The 16,710-nt window shown below is 69.9% G+C and overlaps 3 protein-coding genes across 3 annotated transcripts; 1 reads left to right on the forward strand and 2 right to left on the reverse strand.

The window, feature by feature from the left end:
• Positions 1-42: 42 nt before the first annotated feature.
• GEMIN7 (gem nuclear organelle associated protein 7) lies at positions 43-1,311 on the forward strand. The gene is given in 3 exon segments (XM_075446174.1): positions 43-248; positions 881-993; positions 995-1,311. Coding segments are annotated over 2 exon segments (357 nt in total). The 5' UTR covers positions 43-248; positions 881-888; the 3' UTR covers positions 1,247-1,311.
• Positions 1,312-1,327: 16 nt separating this feature from the next.
• CLASRP (CLK4 associating serine/arginine rich protein) lies at positions 1,328-9,706 on the reverse strand. Its single transcript, XM_075446173.1, is given in 22 exon segments — positions 1,328-1,398; positions 1,489-1,513; positions 1,651-1,733; positions 1,812-1,858; positions 1,950-2,008; positions 2,490-2,550; positions 3,090-3,129; positions 3,214-3,393; positions 3,703-3,849; positions 3,851-3,952; positions 4,343-4,573; positions 4,704-4,745; positions 4,856-4,929; positions 5,032-5,110; positions 5,256-5,352; positions 5,450-5,595; positions 5,902-5,986; positions 6,108-6,187; positions 6,683-6,784; positions 7,612-7,709; positions 8,956-9,118; positions 9,688-9,706. Coding segments are annotated over 21 exon segments (1,920 nt in total). The 5' UTR covers positions 9,055-9,118; positions 9,688-9,706; the 3' UTR covers positions 1,328-1,355.
• A 1,083-nt stretch (positions 9,707-10,789) lies between these two features.
• On the reverse strand, positions 10,790-16,620 carry RELB (RELB proto-oncogene, NF-kB subunit). Its single transcript, XM_075446206.1, has 9 exons — positions 16,176-16,620; positions 15,277-15,434; positions 15,112-15,203; positions 14,874-15,005; positions 14,632-14,736; positions 14,006-14,221; positions 12,047-12,115; positions 11,848-11,919; positions 10,790-11,302 (listed from the first exon to the last, which is right to left on the reverse strand). Exons 1-9 carry the CDS (start codon positions 16,605-16,607, stop codon positions 11,049-11,051), a joined length of 1,530 nt encoding a protein of 509 aa, XP_075302321.1. The 5' UTR covers positions 16,608-16,620; the 3' UTR covers positions 10,790-11,048.
• Between the last annotated feature and the right edge of the window lie 90 nt (positions 16,621-16,710).

Below are 16,710 nucleotides of genomic sequence, written 5' to 3' on the forward strand. Positions count from 1 at the left end.
ACTTTCGCCACGCCGGGGGGGGGGGGGAGGGGACATAAAAAACCGGGAGCGGGGGAGGGAAGGAACATGGGGGGTGGGGGAGGGCCGTGACCCCCCAAACCGGAACGCGGTATCCCCGTGTGCCGCCCTTCTCCACCCCCCGGGTAACGCGAATCTGCGGCGGCAGTAACGCGGTGCGCGGTCGCGATGCTCATGCGCGGCCCCTTCCCCCCACCCCCCCAGGGCTCGTCCGAGCCGGGGGCTCCCACGTGCGTGCGGGTAACGGGGGGGGGGGGGGAGGTGGGCATTTGGGGTGCTGGGGGGGGCACCGGGGAGGCTCGGGGGGGGGGGCGTGGGGGGTCGTGGGAGGGGAGGGTCGCTCTCTGTGGGGTCGCGGGGCTCGGGGGGGGTCTTGGGGGGGGTCGTTGGGCTCGGGGGGGGTCGATGCAGGGGTCGTGGGGATCGCAGGGGGGGTGTTGGGGGGCTCGTGAGGCTGGAGGGGTGTTATGGGGAGGTCGTGGGGGGGAAGATTTGGGGGGGGTCGCTGGGGGGGTAATAGGGATTGGTGGGAGTGTTGGGGTGGTCCTGGGGGGGATTTGGAGGGGTCGTGGGGCTCGGGGCGGATTTCGGGAGGTCCTGGGGCTCAGTGTTTGGGGTCGTGCGGTGCATGGGGGGGTCGTGGGGCTCGGGGGGGGATTTGGGGGGGTCGTGGGGCTCAGTGTTTGGGGTCATGGGGTGCATGGGGGGGTCTTGGGGCTCAGGGCAGCCCCCGCATGGGGCAGGGGTCTCAGGGAGCTGCATGAAGGGGGGGGGGGGTTAGGGGCGTCACACGTGGTGGGGACACCGAGTGACCCCCCCTTCCTTCCTTCCTTCCTTCCTCCCTCCCCCCCCCCCCCTCCAGGAGCGGTCATGGCAGTGCCGGTGCCGGTGCTGCGGCTGCCGCGGGGCCCCGACGGCTGCAGCCGGGGGTTCAGCCCCAGCTCCCCGCGGTTCCGGGCGCTGCTGGGGGGCCCGATGGGGGGCCAGGGGGGTGCAGGGGGTGCGGGCGGCCCTGCGGCAGCGCTACCTGTGGGGCTTGGCGGCAGCACGCGGCCGCCCGACACGCTTCTGCTTGCGGGCAGGGGTCGGTGTCGACGCCTTCTTCGGTGCGGCCGACGTCGACGCCGTCGCCCTGCAGGTGGACGCGCTGCGGACCCCGCTGGGGGTGCAGGCGGCCGCGCTGCTGCGCTGCCACGACGTTCTCGCCTACTCCTTCCTCCTCGGCTGATTCAATAATTAACCGCCCCCCCCCCCCCCCCCCCGGCCTCATTTTCTCTCCCCCTTTAATTACAGCGACGAGCCGCGGACGCGGGGTCTCTATCTTTATTCGTCGCCTGTCAGTGCCGGTAGTGGGGGCTGCGGGAGCGCGAGCGGGAGCGCCTGCGGGAGAGGGAGGGGGGGGTGAGAGCGGGGGGGGGGGTGCCCAGGGAGCTGCTGAGCCCCCTCCCGCCCATGGGGGACAGGACGTACCTCCGCGAGGAGCTGTATTCCCGACCTGCAAGGCAGAGGGGACACGCGCTCAGGTTTTGGGGCTCCCAGCCCCTTTCCCCCCTGGAACGTGGGGGGGGACACAATCTGCTCCCCAGCGGTTTGGGGGGGCTGCGCAGCCCTTGGCCCCCCCCCGGCGCTCACCATAGCGAGGGGACGGCGAGCGGCTCTGCCGGCTGTACTGCCGCTCCCACTCCTCCCGCTCCTTCTCCCGCCGCTCCCGCTCCCTGCCAGGAAATTAAAAAATTGGAGGGGGGGGGGGGGGAGCTTCACGGCGGGGGAGGGGGGGTCCGGGGGGGCTTTACTTCATGCGGATCTTGCGGGCCATGGCGCGCAGCTCATCCTCCCGCTCCTGCCAGGGAAGAGCGTCCCATTAGCTGCAGTCCCCCCGGCAGGGTGTGGATGGGGGGCCGGTACGTGACACCCCCCCCCGCCCCCAGTACCTGTCTCTCGTGCTCCTGCTGCAGCATTTTCTCCTGCGCCGCCTTTTTATCAGCTTTAACTGGGAAAATAAATTAGAGGGGGGGGTTGGAGGGGCTGGGGGGGGTCAGGATGTAGGGAGGGGGTCACAGGGGCAGGGAGTGGGTGGGGGTGGGGAAAGGAGGGTCAGAGGGGCAGGGAGGGGGGGCAGGGTGGGGGTCGGAGGGGCAGGAAGGGGGTCTGGAGGGGGTCAGGGAGGGTAAGGGTGAGGTCGAAGGGGCAGGGAGGGGGGCGGGGAAGGGGGGGTCAGAGGGGCAGGAAGGGGGGGTCAGAGGGGTGGGGGGGGTCTGGAGGGGGGCAGAGAGGGGCCGGGGCAGGGAAGGGGGGGGGACCCGGGCTTGGGGGGGAATCATAGGGGCAGGGAGAGGTCAGGGTGGGGAAGGGGGAGGTCGAAGGGACAGGGAGGGGGGTCAGGGTGGGGAAGGGGGGGTGGGGTGGGGATCAGAGTGGGGAGGGGGGTCGGGGAGGGGGGGTCGGGCAGGGAGGGGAGGGTCGCCGCTCACACTGACGGTTCAGCGCCTTCTGCATGCGCAGCTTCAGCTTCTCCTGCGGCGTCAGCTTGGGCTGGGAGGGGAGCGAGCGGGGTGTGACGGGGGGTGGGGGGGGACACGAGGACACGGCGCAGCCACCCTGGAACCCCCCCCGCACCCCCACGGCGGACACCGTGACCGTGGGGACCCTCCCTGTCCCCAAGCAGCAGGGACCCCCCCTGCCTCGCCAGCGGGTGCTGCAGGGCCCGAGGGGGCTGCGGAAGGGCGAGCCCCTCCCTGCCCGAGCACCCACGGCCCCCAGAGGCAGCACCCCGGTGTTGGGGTGGCCTGGGGACAGGGAGCCCCCTGCCACCACCCCCTGCCCCCCCACAGCAGCGTGGGGACAGCGAAGCGGGGCAGGCAGCCCCCCCCGGCCGGATCCCCACAGCGACCCACGGCCCCGTTCCGCCCCCCCCGGCAGCCCCCCAGCTCCAAGGAGGGAGCGGTGCGGGGCGCACGGCCGGGGCAGGGGATGCGAGGGGGGGGTGGCGGTGGCCCCCCCGGCACCTCCGCGTCCCTCGGCCTGCTCTGCGCTGACGCCAATTAAACAGCGGAGGTCAAATTCTTACTGACTTTGGCAGCTCCGGTCTCTTTACCAGCAGCGGCTTCAGCCCTGAGAGGTGGAGGAGGGGGGGGTAAAAAACCAGCACAGAGCCGAGGGTGGGGGGACGCACCCTCCCGCCCCGTTCCCCTTTACTTTTTCAGTTTCTCCCCCACGGCGGGCGATGCTGCGGGCCTGGGCGGTTTCTCCGGCGCCGGGGACGCCGACCTGCTGCGGCTGCGCGAATCACTGAGGCTGCGGCTGCTGCGGCTGCTGCTCCAGTGGCGGCCGGGGCGGCCACCTCGCCGGTAGCGCTCCCCAGACCTCGAACGGCTCCTGCGGGCAGGGGGAGGCGAGGGTAGGGGGTGGCGGGGACACCCAAAGGCCAGCCGGGACCCCTCAACACCAGCAGCGAGCCTCCGGTGCCGGAGGAGCCCGTGATGCCGCGGCCACGCGAGCCACTGACGGCTTTTTTTGGCTAACGGGGACCAGTGTGAGACTCCCAGTAAGCAACTGGGAGCAGCGAGAGGCCGGGACGCACAGGCTCGGTCAGCCGCAGCGGAAGACGACGAGCCACCGGCGCGACCAGAGGCCCCAGTGCCGAACTGGGGCGAAGCGGGTGGGAACTGGGCGAGCCGAGCTCACCTGGAGCGGCGGCGGGAGCCGTAGCGATAGCCTCGGTCGGGGGAGTAGGACCTGGAGCGGCGGCGGCCATCTCGCGAGCCCCCTCCTCCCGAGTAGCGGCGGCTGCGGCTGCGGGAGCGCGAGTAGCGGCGGCTGCGGGAGCGGCGGGTAGCGGCTGGAGCGGCGGTAGCCACTGCCGCGGTGCGAGCGGGAGCTGGAGCGGGAGCTGGAGGAGGAGGACAGGGAGGTGGAGGAGGACGAGGAGCGTCGCCTGGAAGGGACACACGGCGCAAGGCGTCGGCGCGCGGACGGGCGAGGAGGGACGGGGACCCTCGCCAGCACCACGCAGCCAGGCCACTCTGCCCTCCGCTTGCGGGGAGCGAGCCCCGGACCCCCCACCATGCCGGCCACCCCGACCCCCCCCCCCGCCGGGAGCTGCCGGACCCTCTCCATCTTCCCAGGTGGGAGGCTGCTCGATTCCCACCCAAACTCCAGCCCCCCCAGCACCGCAAAGACCCTCTCCGAGCCCTGCTCCAGCACCGCAGCCCTGCGCCGTTACGCGACGGCGAACCCAACCGCCAGGAGCGTCCCCTGCCAGCACCTTCCCCCCGGCACCGCGCCTCTGGGTCGGGAAAGCAAGCCGGATGGGCGAGTTACCGACCGGGACGAGGCGCTACGACCTGCCGTGGCGCTGCCCGGCTGCCCCGGCGCTGAACGCTGTTTGCCGAGCGCGGCAGCTTTCCCGGGGACGCCGCAGGCTTGCGCCGATGCCGCCGCCGCTGCTTCTTCATCGCTGCCGCCGAAGCTGGTGATGAAGGTGATCTTCTCCTCGTGGCCGGGAGACGGGGTGCGGGAACGGGAGCGGGATTCGGAGGTGGACTCTGAGGGGGAGCTGTGGGGACGGAGGGCGGCTTCAGGTGCCGAGAAAACGCTCGCTTCCCCAAAAATCCCCCCCCGAAAAATCCCCCCGGCGGGCGCCAGGCCCGGAGAACCAGTGGAGTCCGGGGGCTGCGGCTGCTCACCGTTTGTAGGGATCGTAGGTGGGGCTGTCCCTCCGCGCGTAGCTGAGAAGAAGGAGGAGGAGTCAGGGAAGGAGAAATGGGGAAACAGCCGGGGGACGGAGCCCCCCGGGACCCCACCATCGCCTGGGAGGGATGCCGAGCCAGGGGCTCACCTGGGAGGGCTGATCTTCCTCCCCTTCAAGCGTTTCTCCCTGAACTCCCTCCTCTGCCGGCGAGAGCGACGGCCCTGCGAGAGCAGTCGCAGCTTGGAGACGGCCCTGGCCGGCACGCAAGCCTCCCCAGGGGGGCTGTGGGAGGCAGAGGGACCCCCCCAGCGCTCCCCCCTTACCGAGTACATCGCCTTCTCCTCTTCCAGGGCTTTGGCGTTTTTAATGGCTTCCGCCTCCTCTTTGTCTTTTCGCAACATCCTTCGCTCCCCCCCCCAAAAAAAAAAAACAAACCAAGAGAGACCGCCGGTAAGAGCGCCAGAACGGGAGGCCGTGCTGGGGGGAGATGGATTTTGGGGGACCCCCATCCTCTGTCGCGTTCCCCGGGGGCTTTCCCCGGCCGTACCTGACGAAGTCGCCCTCCGCCATGCCATAGGTGGTCGCCTGCTTGTTCAGGTCGGCCACCTGCTCCTGGTTCAGCTCATCCACGTCCACCTCCACATCTGCGGGCAGAGAGCGGGCAGCTGGGCGCGCCCCGAGCCCCCCCCCCCCTCCCAGCACCTCCCGGGCCAAAGCAGCGCGGCGAGGAAGAGCCGTTACCGATATCGGGGATGACTTCGTCTTCATCCGTGTTGCTGTCTTCCTCGGAGTCTTCCTCCTCGCCTCGCTTCTCCAGGGAGTTCTCCAGCTCGGCCACGGTGCTGTCCTCGTACGTGTAGCCGATGGAGGCCTTCTTCTCCGCCAGCCTGGGCACGGAGACGCTCAGCCCGCGCCCGCCTCGCCCCTCCGGCGTGAAAACTGTCCTCGGGAAGCCACCAGCCCTTCCTCCGCCTCCCTCCTCCTCCTCCCGCCCCAGGGACGGACGCTTCAGCACGGGGAATGCCGTCGGAGCGTCACCGAGCCCGGTGGCTGCTCCATCCCACCCCGGCGGAGGGGAAACTGGGACCAGTTGGAGAGTGGGTGTTTCCGAGGCCTCGGTCCCCGCGGAGCCCCCCCACCCCGAGGCCAGGGATATGCCACGCATCCTCTCCATCACCTCCTCCCACACTCACTTCTTTTTCTCATCTTCGTTTGGCTTCTGGAGCCCGCCGTAGAGCTCGTCGATGTAGATCTGGTAGAGGCACTGCTCCTCGGAGACTGCGAGCGGGGAGAGAAAGTGCCAGGCTGCCTCCCGCCCGCTCGGGGAGCCGTTGGCGCCGGGGTCCCCCCAAATCGCAGGGACTCGCCCCGTCCCAGCGCAGCCGCACGCGACACTTACTGCCGGCGAAGTCGTTCTGCACCAGGCCCCGGTACCGCTCGTAATTACACTTCCTCTCGTCAGACTCCTGCTCGGGGGAGCTGCGAAGGAGCGAGACACGGCCGTTGGCGCCGGGAAAGCTGCGGGGAGCCGGGGGTTGCCCCCTCCCTGAGGGGCTGCGGGGAAACCACGGCCCCTCTCTGTGGGGAGACCGGGGCTGGGGTCCGCAGGCCAGAGACCCCCACCCCGCTCCGGGGGTTGCGTCGCTGCCTCATTAACTCCCCCCTCTAATTGCGGCCTTTTCATCACACCCTCCCACTGCGGAGAGCTCAGCTCCGTCCTCTCTGACCTTTTAGGGGTGGAAAAGCTGCGGCAGGGCTCCCCTCCGCCCCGCGCTCCAGCACCCCCCGTCCCACTGCACTTGCTCCGCTTCTCCTCCCACTACTGGGATCCCCACACTGGTCCCAGTATAAAAAGCAGCCCTGCCCGCCCCGCAGCGGCCCCAGCCAGGCTCGCAGGCCCCGAAACCTCAGGCGAGGGCTCCAGAGCAGACCCGAGGAGGCTCCGCAGCGGCTCCCCGGCACCCCCCGGCTTACATGGGGTTCAGCAGGGGCGGAGTGTACAGGGGGATGTAGTCCAGGTGCGCCCGCACGTCGAAGCGGTCGATCATGTTGTTGGTGTCCCCTTGCCAGGGCATCCTGCAGGGAGAAGAGGGGGCGTCAGGGCCAGGGGGCAGCCAGGAAGCCCCCCCTGGACCCGCAGAAACCTCCAGCGCCGGGCGGGCGCTGCTTAGCTCCCTGGCATTAACCCGGAGAAGGGAGGGGAACCAACTCGTCCGGAGGAGCCGAGTCCTTTTCCTACGGCTCTGACGAGCAGAAATTGGCCCAGGTTTCATTCCCCAGGGCGGGAGCGACGTGGAAGGGGGGAGCGGGAGCCCCGAGCCTCGGGGAAAAAGGGGGAGCGGGAGCCCCGAGCCTCGGGGAAAAAGGGGGGGAGCGGGAGCCCCGAGCCTCGGGGAAAAAGGGGGGAGCGGGAGCCCCGAGCCTCGGGGAAAAGGGGGGAGCGGGAGCCCTGAGCCTCGGGGAAAAGGGGGGAGCGGGAGCCCCGAGCCTCGGGGAAAAGCCGGGAGCGGGAGCCTCCAGCACTGGAGAAAAGGGGGAATTGGGAGACTGAACCCTCAGGGAAAAGGGGGAGCAGGAGCCTGAAGCCTTGGGGAAAAGGGGGAACCCCAAGCCTTAAAGAAAAGGGGGAGCGGGAGCCTGAAGCCTCAAGGAAAAGGGGGAACCCCAAGCCTCAGAGAAAAGGGGGGAGCGGGAGCCTCCGGCGCTGGAGAAAAGGGGGCCAGCGCCGGGGCCGGGAGGAAAGTCCCCCCTCCCACCCCCCCAAACCCTCACTGGCGGGCTGGGCGGTTCTCAAAGGTGCTGCGGCCACACAAGAGCCCCCCAGGAAGGGGGGGCTCCCCGCCCCGAGCCCCCTCGCTGGCCCGGGGAGGGGTGGGAGACGTCTCCCGCGCCGCGCTACTCACATGTTGACGGGGCTCTCGGCGGCCAGCGCAACGGCCGAGTCCAGGTGGACTTTGCAGGCCCGGCCATGAACCTGGAGAAACTGGGCCGGGTCCTTTTTCTGGAAGGAGCAAAAAACCCCCCCGGGGTTAGGGGAAAAGGAGGAAAATTAAATAAAAGGAGTAAGAACTCTGGAAAAAGAAAGCAGGAGCCCAGAGCCTCCAAGAAAAGGGGGAGCAGGAGCCTGGGGGAAAAGGGGGAATCGGGAGCCCAAGGGTTCAAGGAAAAGGGAGAGCCCTGAGCCTCAAATCTCGGGGAAAAGGGGGAACGGGGCGCCCCAAGCCTCGGGGAAAAGGGGAAATGGGGCCCCTGAGCCTTGGGGAAAAGGGGAAATGGGGGGCCCTGAGCCTTGGGGAAAAGGGGAGAGCAGGAGCCCTGAAACTCGGAGAACAGGGGAAGCAGGAGCCTCCAGCACTGGAGAAAAGGGAGAATTGGGAGCCTGAAGCCCCAGGGAAAATGGGAAGAGGGAACCCCAAGCCTCAGGGAACAGGGAGAGCCTTGAGCCTTGGGAAAAAGGGGGAGAGCCCAAAGCCTCAAGGAAAAGGGGGAATCTCAAGCCTTGGGGAAAAGGGGGAGTGGGAGCCTCCAGCGCCAGAGAAAAGTGGGAATGGGGAGCCCAAGGCCTCAGGGAAAAGGGAGAGCCCTGAGCCTCAGGATTCGGGGAAAAGGGGGAATTGGGGGGCCCTGCGCCTTGGGGAAAAGGTGGAACTGGGAGAAGCCTTGGAAATGAGGGGGAGCAGGAGTCCTGAACCTCAAGGAGAAAGGAGAGCGGGAGCCTCAGAGAAAAGGGGGAGTGGGAGCCTCCAGCACTGGAGAAAAGGGGGAATTGGGAGCCTGAAGCCTTGGGGAAAAGTGGGAGCAGGAGCCCAAAGGCTCAAGGAAAAGGGGGAGCCCCAAGCCTTGGGGAAAAGGGGGAGGGAGAAGCCTCAGAAAAAAAGGGAACGGGAGCCCTGAGCCTCGGGGAAAAGGGGGAATCAGGAGTCTCAGAAAAAACGAGGAGCGGAAGCCCGGAGCTCTGGGGAAAAGTGGGAGCGGGAGACTCCAGCGCCAGAAAAAAGGAAGAATCGGGAGCCTCCAGCGCCGGAGAAAAAGGGAGAATGGGGAGCCTGAAGCCTCGGGAAAAAGAGGGAAGCCTGAGCTCTGCACCTGGGGGAAAAGGGGGAGCCCTGAGGCGTGCCGTTTGCCCTCCCAGTTGGGCCTAGTTCGGGTGCCCACCCAGTGACCCCCCCCCACCTCCAGCCCGGTGCCCGGACCCTTCCCGCAGGCGGGCCCCAAAGGGGGTCCCCCGGGTGGGGGCCCCCACTCACGATCTTCTCGTAGTACTCCCTGCGCCGCTCCGCTCGCTTCTTGTAGTCCACCATCATCCCCCGCAGCTTGCGCTCGTGCTTGCGGGCCTCATGCCACATCCTGGCGAGGAGGAGGAGGAGAAGGAAGGCGACGAGGTGGCGACCAGGGACGGCTGTGCCCTGCCTGAGGGGGGAAGGGGACGTCAGGGGACACGGTGGTGGCTGGGGGGGGGCACCCCAGAAGGAGGGGGAAGGAGGACGGGGAAGGATGGGGAAATGGGGAAGGGGGGGACGGGGAAGGGAGAAGGAGGGGCGATGGGGAAGGGGGGGAAAAAGGGGGGACCAAGGAAGACTTGGGGGGGGGGGGGGAACGACCGGCGAAGACTTGGGGGGCAACTGGGGAAGAATAGGAGAACGGGAAACTGGGGAAGAATTGAGGGGGGGGGAAACTAAGGAAGAATTGGGGGGGGGGGAACCGGGGACGGCTGTGGGAGGGGACTGGGGAAGGCTGGGGGGGGGGATGGGGAAGACTGGGGGGGGGGGACTGGGGAAGACTGGGGAAGAAGGGGATGGCGAAGGGGGGGTGATGGGGAAGGGGGGGGCCGGGGAAGCCGGGCGGAACCTGGAGGGGCGGAACGCGGGGGCGCAGACCCGGGCGGAAGGGGGAGCCCCGGACGGGGGGGGGGGGGACGCAGGGCCGCGGGCCCAGGCCCCGGGGACAGGCCCGGCGCGGACACCCCCCCCCCGCCTCACCGGGAGAGGGAGCCGCCGGCCCGGCGGGCGGGGGGAGCCGGGGGGGGGTCGCAGAGGGAAAGGGGGGGGGCCGGGGGGAGGCGGCCCCGCCGCCATGAACCGCTCACCGCCGGGCCCGCCGCCACGGAGCGCCCTGGAAGCGGAAGCGCGGGGGAGCGGGCGCAAGAGGAGGGCGGGGTTATGGCGGGGGTGGAGTCAGGGGCTGGGGGCGGGGCTTAGGAGGGCCGCCCGCCCGGGGGCGGGGCACGGTGGGGGGCGGGGCCTGGGGCGGCACCGCGGGGCCGGGGCGGTCCCAGTCCCAGCGCTGTACTGGGCCAGGCTGGTCCCAGTCCCAGGACTATACTGGGACAAGCTGGTCCCAGTTCCAGGGTTATAATGGGACAGGCTGGTACTGGTCCCAGTCCTAGGACTGTATTGGGCCAGGCTGGTCCCAGTTCCAGGGTTATAATGGGACAGACTGGTCCTTGTCCCAGTCCCAGGATTAAACTGGGCCAGGCTGGTCCCAGTTCCAGGGTTATAATGGGACAGACTGGTCCTGGTCCCAGTCCCAGGACTGTACTGGGCCAGGCTGGTCCCAGTTCCAGGGTTATAATGGGACAGACTGGTCCTTGTCCCAGTCCCAGGACTGTACTGGGCCAGGCTGGTCCCAGTTCCAGGGTTATAATGGGACAGACTGGTCCTGGTCCCAGTCCCAGGACTATACTGGGCCAGGCTGGTCCTGGTCCCAGTCCCAGGACTAGACTGGGCCAGGCCCATCCCAGTGCTGGTCCCAGTTCCAGGGTTATAACGGGACAGGCTGCTACTGGTCCCAGTCCCAGGACTACACTGGTCCTAGTGCTGGTCCCGGTGCTGGTCCCAGTTCCAGGACTATACAGGGCCACGCTGGTACTGGTGCTGGTCCCGTTCCCAGAGCCATATTGGGCCAGACCGACCCCAGCCCCAGTCCCATACTGGTCCCAGTGTCAAAGTCCCCTCACACCAGACCAGTCCCAGTTCCAGGCCGGGGCTTCCCCGTGGGGACTTCCAGTGGGAACCAGTCCTCCCAGTCCGCCCCCCCCCGGGCCAGGACGAGGCAGGCACTGGACTCCATGGCTTTATTCCCCGCCAGGGCAGTGACGCGTGTGTGTCCCCCCCACCCCCCCCCCGCCCCCCCGGGGCCACCCATGGGTGCCCCCCCCTATAAATATAGTGCAAAGCGGCTTCAATTGGTGGGGGGGGGCTTTCCGGGGGGCTCCGTGCCACCCCGGGGGGGCCAGCCGGCCCGGGGCAGGGGGGTGGGAGCAGCGGGGGGGTCCCCCCAGCTTAGGGGGTGGTTATTGGGGACCCCCCCCCAGGGCGGGATTTGGGGGGGGGGGGGGGGCTCAGACATCGCCCAGGCACAGGTCGTGCCCGGGGAACATGTGGGTGCCCACCAGGCTGGCAGTGGGGTGGGGGTCGGCGGGGGGGGCGCAGGGGGGGGACCCGTAGGGCTCGGCCAGCAGCTCGGGGCCCAGGCAGGCCGGGAAGTCCGTAGGGGGGTATGGGGGGGGCAGCCCCGGGGGTGCGAAGGGGACGTAGAGCTGGGACAGGGCGTCCAAGGGCTCCGGCTCCACGGTGAGGAAGGCGAGGGCATCATCTGGGGGGGGGAGAGGGGGTTTAGGGAGTCTGGGGCTGGGGGGGGGGGTCTTCCCTTGGGGCTGGAGGGGGTCCCTGGGGCTGGGGGGAGGGGGTCCCCTTGGGCTGGAGGTGACCCTGAGGCTGGGGGGGCTTGGGGACCTCCCCTAAGTCTGGGGGTGACCCTGGGGCTGGGGGGGTCTTCCCTTGGGGCTGGGGGGGGGGGGGGCTTGGGGACCTCCCCTAAGTCTGGGGGTGTCCCTGGGGCTGGGGGGGGGGGGTCCCCTTGGGCTGGGGGAGATCCTGAGGCTGGGGGGGGCCTTGGGGACCTCCCCTAAGTCTGGGGGTGACCCTGGGTGTGTGGGGGGGTCCTCCCCTGGGGCTGGGGGTGACCCTGGGGCCTCTCCCAACCCCAGGGGGTGACCCCGGAGCCGTCTCCCACCTTTGGGGGGGCCTCTTCCGACCCCAGGCCAGGTCGGGATCCTGCCAGCTCCAGTCTTGCCTCCCCCCGCCCCCTGCCCACCCATGGGTGCCGAGGGGCCCCCCAAGCTCCGTCCCCCTCCCCACCTGCCGCCGGCCCGAAGTGCTCCACGTATTCCGGCGGCTTCCGCCTCCGCTTGGCTTCGATCCCGTACGGATCTGTGGGGCAGAGACGGGGGGGGAGGGGCGTCGTGGCAGGGGGCCACCCCCCGCCCGGGAACGAGGGGGCCCCAGCTCTGGGGTGCCCCCCCCCCACCCTGGCCGGGGGGTCCCCGCCGGCACCCACCTGCACCCGAGAGCTCCTCCAGGACGTCGGGCATCCCCCGCTTCCGCTTCACCTTCACCCCGTAGGCGTCTGCGGGGGGGGGCTGAGGGCTGGGGTCCCCCCGCCCGGGGGGGCACCGGGGGGGGCACCGCGGTCACCCGGTCCCCAGACTGGGAGCCCGGCCCCAGCCCGGGTGGGCTGGCCCCACCCCGGGGGTCCTGTCCCCATTCCCTGTCCCCATCCCGGGGTCCTGTCCCCATCCCGGGGGTCCCGTCCCCACTCCCTGTCCCCATCCCGGGGTCCTGTCCCCATCCCAGGGGTCCCGTCCCCACTCCCTGTCCCCATCCCGGGGTCCTGTCCCCACCCCGGGGGTCCCATCCCCACTCCCTGTCCCCATCCTGGGGTCCTGTCCCCACCCCGGGGGTCCCGTCCGCACTCCCTGTCCCCATCCTGGGGTCCTGTCCCCATCCCGGGGGTCCCATTCCCACTCCCTGTCCCCATCCCGGGGTCCCGTCCCCATTCCAGGGGTCCTGTCCCCACTCCCTGTCCCCATCCCAGGGGTCCCATCCCCATCCTAGGGGTCACATCCCACCCCAGGGGTCCCGTCCCCACCCCGTGTCCCCAGCCTTGGGGGTCCCATCCGCCATCCCAGGGGCCACATCCCAACCCAGGGGTCCCATCCCACCCTGGGGGTCCTGTCCCCACTCCGTGTCCCTATCTCAAGGGTCCCATCCCACCCCAGGGGGTCCCATCACCACTCCGTGTCCCCAACCTTGGGGGTCCTGTCCCCAATTCCAGGGGCCACACCCTACCCCAGCGGTCCTGTCCCCAATCCCAGGGGCCACATCCCACCCTGGGGGTCCCATCCCTGTCCTGGGGTCCCGTCCCCACTCTATGTCCCCATCCTGGAGGTCCCATCCCACCCTGGGGGTCCCATTTGCAATCCCAGAGGCCACATCCCACCCCAGGGGTCCCATCCCCACTCTGTGTCCCCAGTCCCACGGGTCACATCCCACCCCGGGGGTCCCATTCCTGCCCTGGGGGTCCTGTTCCCTCCTAGGGGGTCCTGTCCCCACTCTCTGTCCTCATCCTGGGGACCCTGGAGGTCCCGTCCCCAATCTCAGTGGCCACATCCTATCGCGGGGGTCCCATCCCCACCCCGGGGGTCCCACCTCCACCCCAGGGGTCCCGTCCCTGCCCCGGGGGTCCCATCCCATGGGTCCCATCGTACCCTGGGGGTCCCATCCTCACCCTAGGGGTCCCATCCCCGCCCCGGGGGCCCCATCCCACTTTGGGGGTCCCGTCCCCACTCCGTGTCCCCAGTCCCATGGGTCACATCCCACCCTGGGGGTTTCATCCCACTTTGGGGGACCCGTCCCCACCCCGGGGGTCCCATCCCATCCTGGGGGTCCTGTCCCCACCCCGGGGGTCCCATCCCACCCCGGAGGTCCCATCCCCACTCCGTGTCCCCAGTCCCATGGGTCACATCCCAGCCTGGGGGTCCTGTCCCCGCCCCAGGGGTCCCATCCCAGCCCGCGGTTCCCACCCCACCCCGGAGGTCCCGTCCCCGCCCCGGGGGTCCCATCCCAGCCCGGGGTTCCCATCCCACCCTGGGGGTCCCATCCCACCCCGGGGGTCCCATCCCTGCCCCATGGGTCCCGTCCCCGCCCTGTGTCCCCAGTCCCATGGGTCACATCCCACCCTGGGGGTTTCATCCCACCTTGGGGGTCCCGTCCCCACCCCGGGGGTCCCATCCCACCCCGGGGGTCCCGTCCCCGCCCTGGGGGTCCCGTCCCTACTCCATGTCCCCAGTCCCATGGGTCACATCCCAGCCTGGGTGTCCTGCACCCGCCCCAGGGGTCCCATCCCAGCCTGGAGTTCCAATCCCACCCCGGGGTTCCCATCCCACCCTGGGGGTCCCATCCCACCCTGGGGGTCCCATCCCCGCTCCAGGGGTCCCATTGCCCGCCCCCCGGGTACCGTGCTCCCTGGGCAGGTAGGTGAAGCGGCAGGCCTGGCTGCAGACGCTGTCGGTCAGGCGCTGGAGGAACACCTCCACCTCCACGGGCTCGGCCAGCTCCAGCTGCTGGTACGGCGGCGTCTTCAGGACGATGGCGACCTGGCGGTGCACGTCGGCCTGCGAGAAATCTGCCCGCGCCTCCCACGTCTCCTTCCGGAAGACCACCGCGATGTCCTCTGCCGGGGGGTCCCGGGGGGGCGGGGGTCAGCTGACGGCGGGGCTCCCCCCCGCAGGACCCCCAGCTCCCCTCTCCTGCTCTCGCCACCTCCAACCAGCACCCACGGGTCCCTCCGGCGCGACTCAGGGTCCTCCCTCCAGCGCTGGGGTCCTCCCCTGCCACCCGAGGGTCCTTCCCCCGCCGCCGCGGGACCCCCCCCCCCCCCCAGCACCCCAAGGTCTTCAGGAGAACGGGGGAGGTGGCAGCTCCCAGCCCCCCATCCTGGTGGGACCCATCCCCGAAACCCACCAGCAGCTCCGGCACTCACCGCCCTCCATCCTCCCACCCTGTCCTCCCGGCGGGGGTCATTTATCCCCGGGGGGGGGTCATTTGCCCCCCCCCCCGAGACGCCCAGCCGGCCCCCGGTACCTTTCTGGACCTTGTCGCAGAGCAGGTAGAGCTCCTCGCCCCCTGTGCAGGGGCCGCTCTCCTTGTTCATCCGGCAGATCCGCAGCTCCGAGGTGTTGGTGGACTCTGCGGGCGGCGACGCGGCTCGGGCACGGCACCAGGGACCAGGGGCGCCACGATCCCACGTGGACCCCGCCGCCTCCACCATCCAGTCCGGAACGGGGAGGTTCTGGGGGTCTGGCGGCCACACCAGCCCCACGTACTCTTGTCGAAGATGGGCTCCGAGAGCACGGGGCTGAGGTGCCGCGTCTGCCCAGCGCCGTCCTGGTAGGAAGCCTGGAAGCAGATCCTCACCACGTTCATGTCCACCTCCTGATGGTTCTTGAGGGAACCGGCTGGGGGAGAGGAGAGGGGGACGGAGACACCCCCGCAGGACCCAGACCCCCCCGCCACAACGGGGTCTCGGCTCCAGGGAATGGCCCCGCTTGAGCCCCCCCCAACCTTTGAAGGGGTCGATGCCCAACTGGAGCTTCTTCTCTATGGCTGCCTCGATCTCCTTCTTCTTCACGCACTGGATGCCCAGGTTGCTGAAGCTGCCGGGGAGCAGAGCCACGCTGGGGAAGGGGCTCCCCTCCTCCGAACCCCCCCCCGGTGTCCCCCCCGTACCTGTGCTTGGGGTTGGTCTGGGGCTTGAGGAGCACCCGGCAGAGCCCATCGCTGCAGTCCTTGCCCACCAAGCCGTGGGGGTGGACACGGTGGGGCCAGTCCTTCCACACCAGGCACGCTGTCACCTGGACCTCGGGGATGGCCTGGCAGTTCAGCAGCTGGGGAGAGCAGAACCACGGCACGGTCGGGGCTGGGAGGGACCTCTGGGGTCACCCAGTCCCACCCCTGCTGAGGAGCCCACAACTGGATTCTCTCCAACAGCTCCTCATCGTTCTTGAACTGGGGAGCCCAGAACTGGACTCTCTCCAGTAGCTCCTCATCGTTCTTGAACTGGGGAGCCCAGAACCGGACACAGCACTGCAGATGGGGCCTCACGAGGGCAGAGCAGAGGGGAAGGAGAACCTCCCTCGACCTGCTAGCCACACTCCTCTTGATGCACCCCAGCATCCCATCGGCCTTCTTGGCAGCCAGGGCACGCTGCTGGCTCATGGTCACCCTGTCGTCCCCCAGCACTCCCAGTCCCTCTCTGCAGAGCTGCACTCCAGCGGGTCAGCCCCAGCCTGTACTGGTGCCTGGGGTTGTTCCTCCCCAGGTGCAGGACCCTGCCCTTGCCCTTGTTGAGCTCCATCAGGTTCCTCTGCACCCAACTCTCCAGCCTGTCCAGGTCTTGCTGGATCCAGCACGGCGTTACTGGTGGATCCACCACTCCTCCCAGTTCAGTGTCACCAGGAAACCCGCCATTGTGAGGGGGGAAAGCACCCCAGCATGGGCTCCTGCGGACTCCAAACACCCAGCGCCGGTGATCGGGCGCCGTCCAGCCACCAGCACCCCCCCAACACGCAGCGCCTCAACCGATGGGCACCCCTCCCCCCCCCCCCCGAACCCCTCCCCGCGCCCACCTCGATGGCGGGCAGCGTCTTGCTAGCGTCAGTGCTGCTCTCGCCCAGGATGCTGCCGGCCGAGCGGCCCTCGCACTCGTAGCGGAAGCGCATCCCGCGCTGCTTCGGCTGCTCCGTGATCACCAGCCGCGGCGGCTCCAGCAGCTCCTCCAGCTGCCCCTTCCCGGAGCCGGCGCCCGGAGCCCAGCGCTGCCGCCCGCCGCCTGCCGCGCCCCGCGCCACCAGCTTGGGCGACAGCGAGAGGGTGCTGAGGCTGCGGGCGAGCGGCGGGGAGCGCGCGGCGGCTCCGAAGGGCGGCGGCGGGCCCGGTGCGGCCGGGGGCCGGGGGGCCAGCGCGGGGCCAGAGCCGCGGGCCACCAGCTTGGCCGAGCCCTTGGGAAGGGCTTTGGGCAGGGCGGGGGTCGGATCCGGCTGGAAACCGTCCTCCTTCATCACCTCTTCGATGATCTCTGCGGAAAGGAGCGGGGGGGGGGGAGAGAGCGTCGGGGCAGCCCCCCCGCGATGGGGAGCACCCCCAGACCCCGGCGAGCCCCCC

This window comes from Opisthocomus hoazin, chromosome 39 (genome assembly GCF_030867145.1).
Source record: "Opisthocomus hoazin isolate bOpiHoa1 chromosome 39, bOpiHoa1.hap1, whole genome shotgun sequence".
In the NCBI taxonomy this organism is placed as follows: domain Eukaryota; kingdom Metazoa; phylum Chordata; class Aves; order Opisthocomiformes; family Opisthocomidae; genus Opisthocomus; species Opisthocomus hoazin.

Excerpts from the sequence above, each read along its gene's own strand:
- RELB (XM_075446206.1), bottom strand. The coding sequence starts at position 16,607 with ATGAAGGAGGACGGTTTCCAGCCGGATCCGACCCCCGCCCTGCCCAAA. Across the intron at positions 15,006-15,111 it reads GGGCATCGACCCCTTCAAAG|CCGGTTCCCTCAAGAACCAT; the intron begins GTTGGGGGGGGC and ends CCTCTCCCCCAG. Across the intron at positions 11,303-11,847 it reads GCACTTCGGGCCGGCGGCAG|ATGATGCCCTCGCCTTCCTC; the intron begins GTGGGGAGGGGG and ends TCCCCCCCCCAG.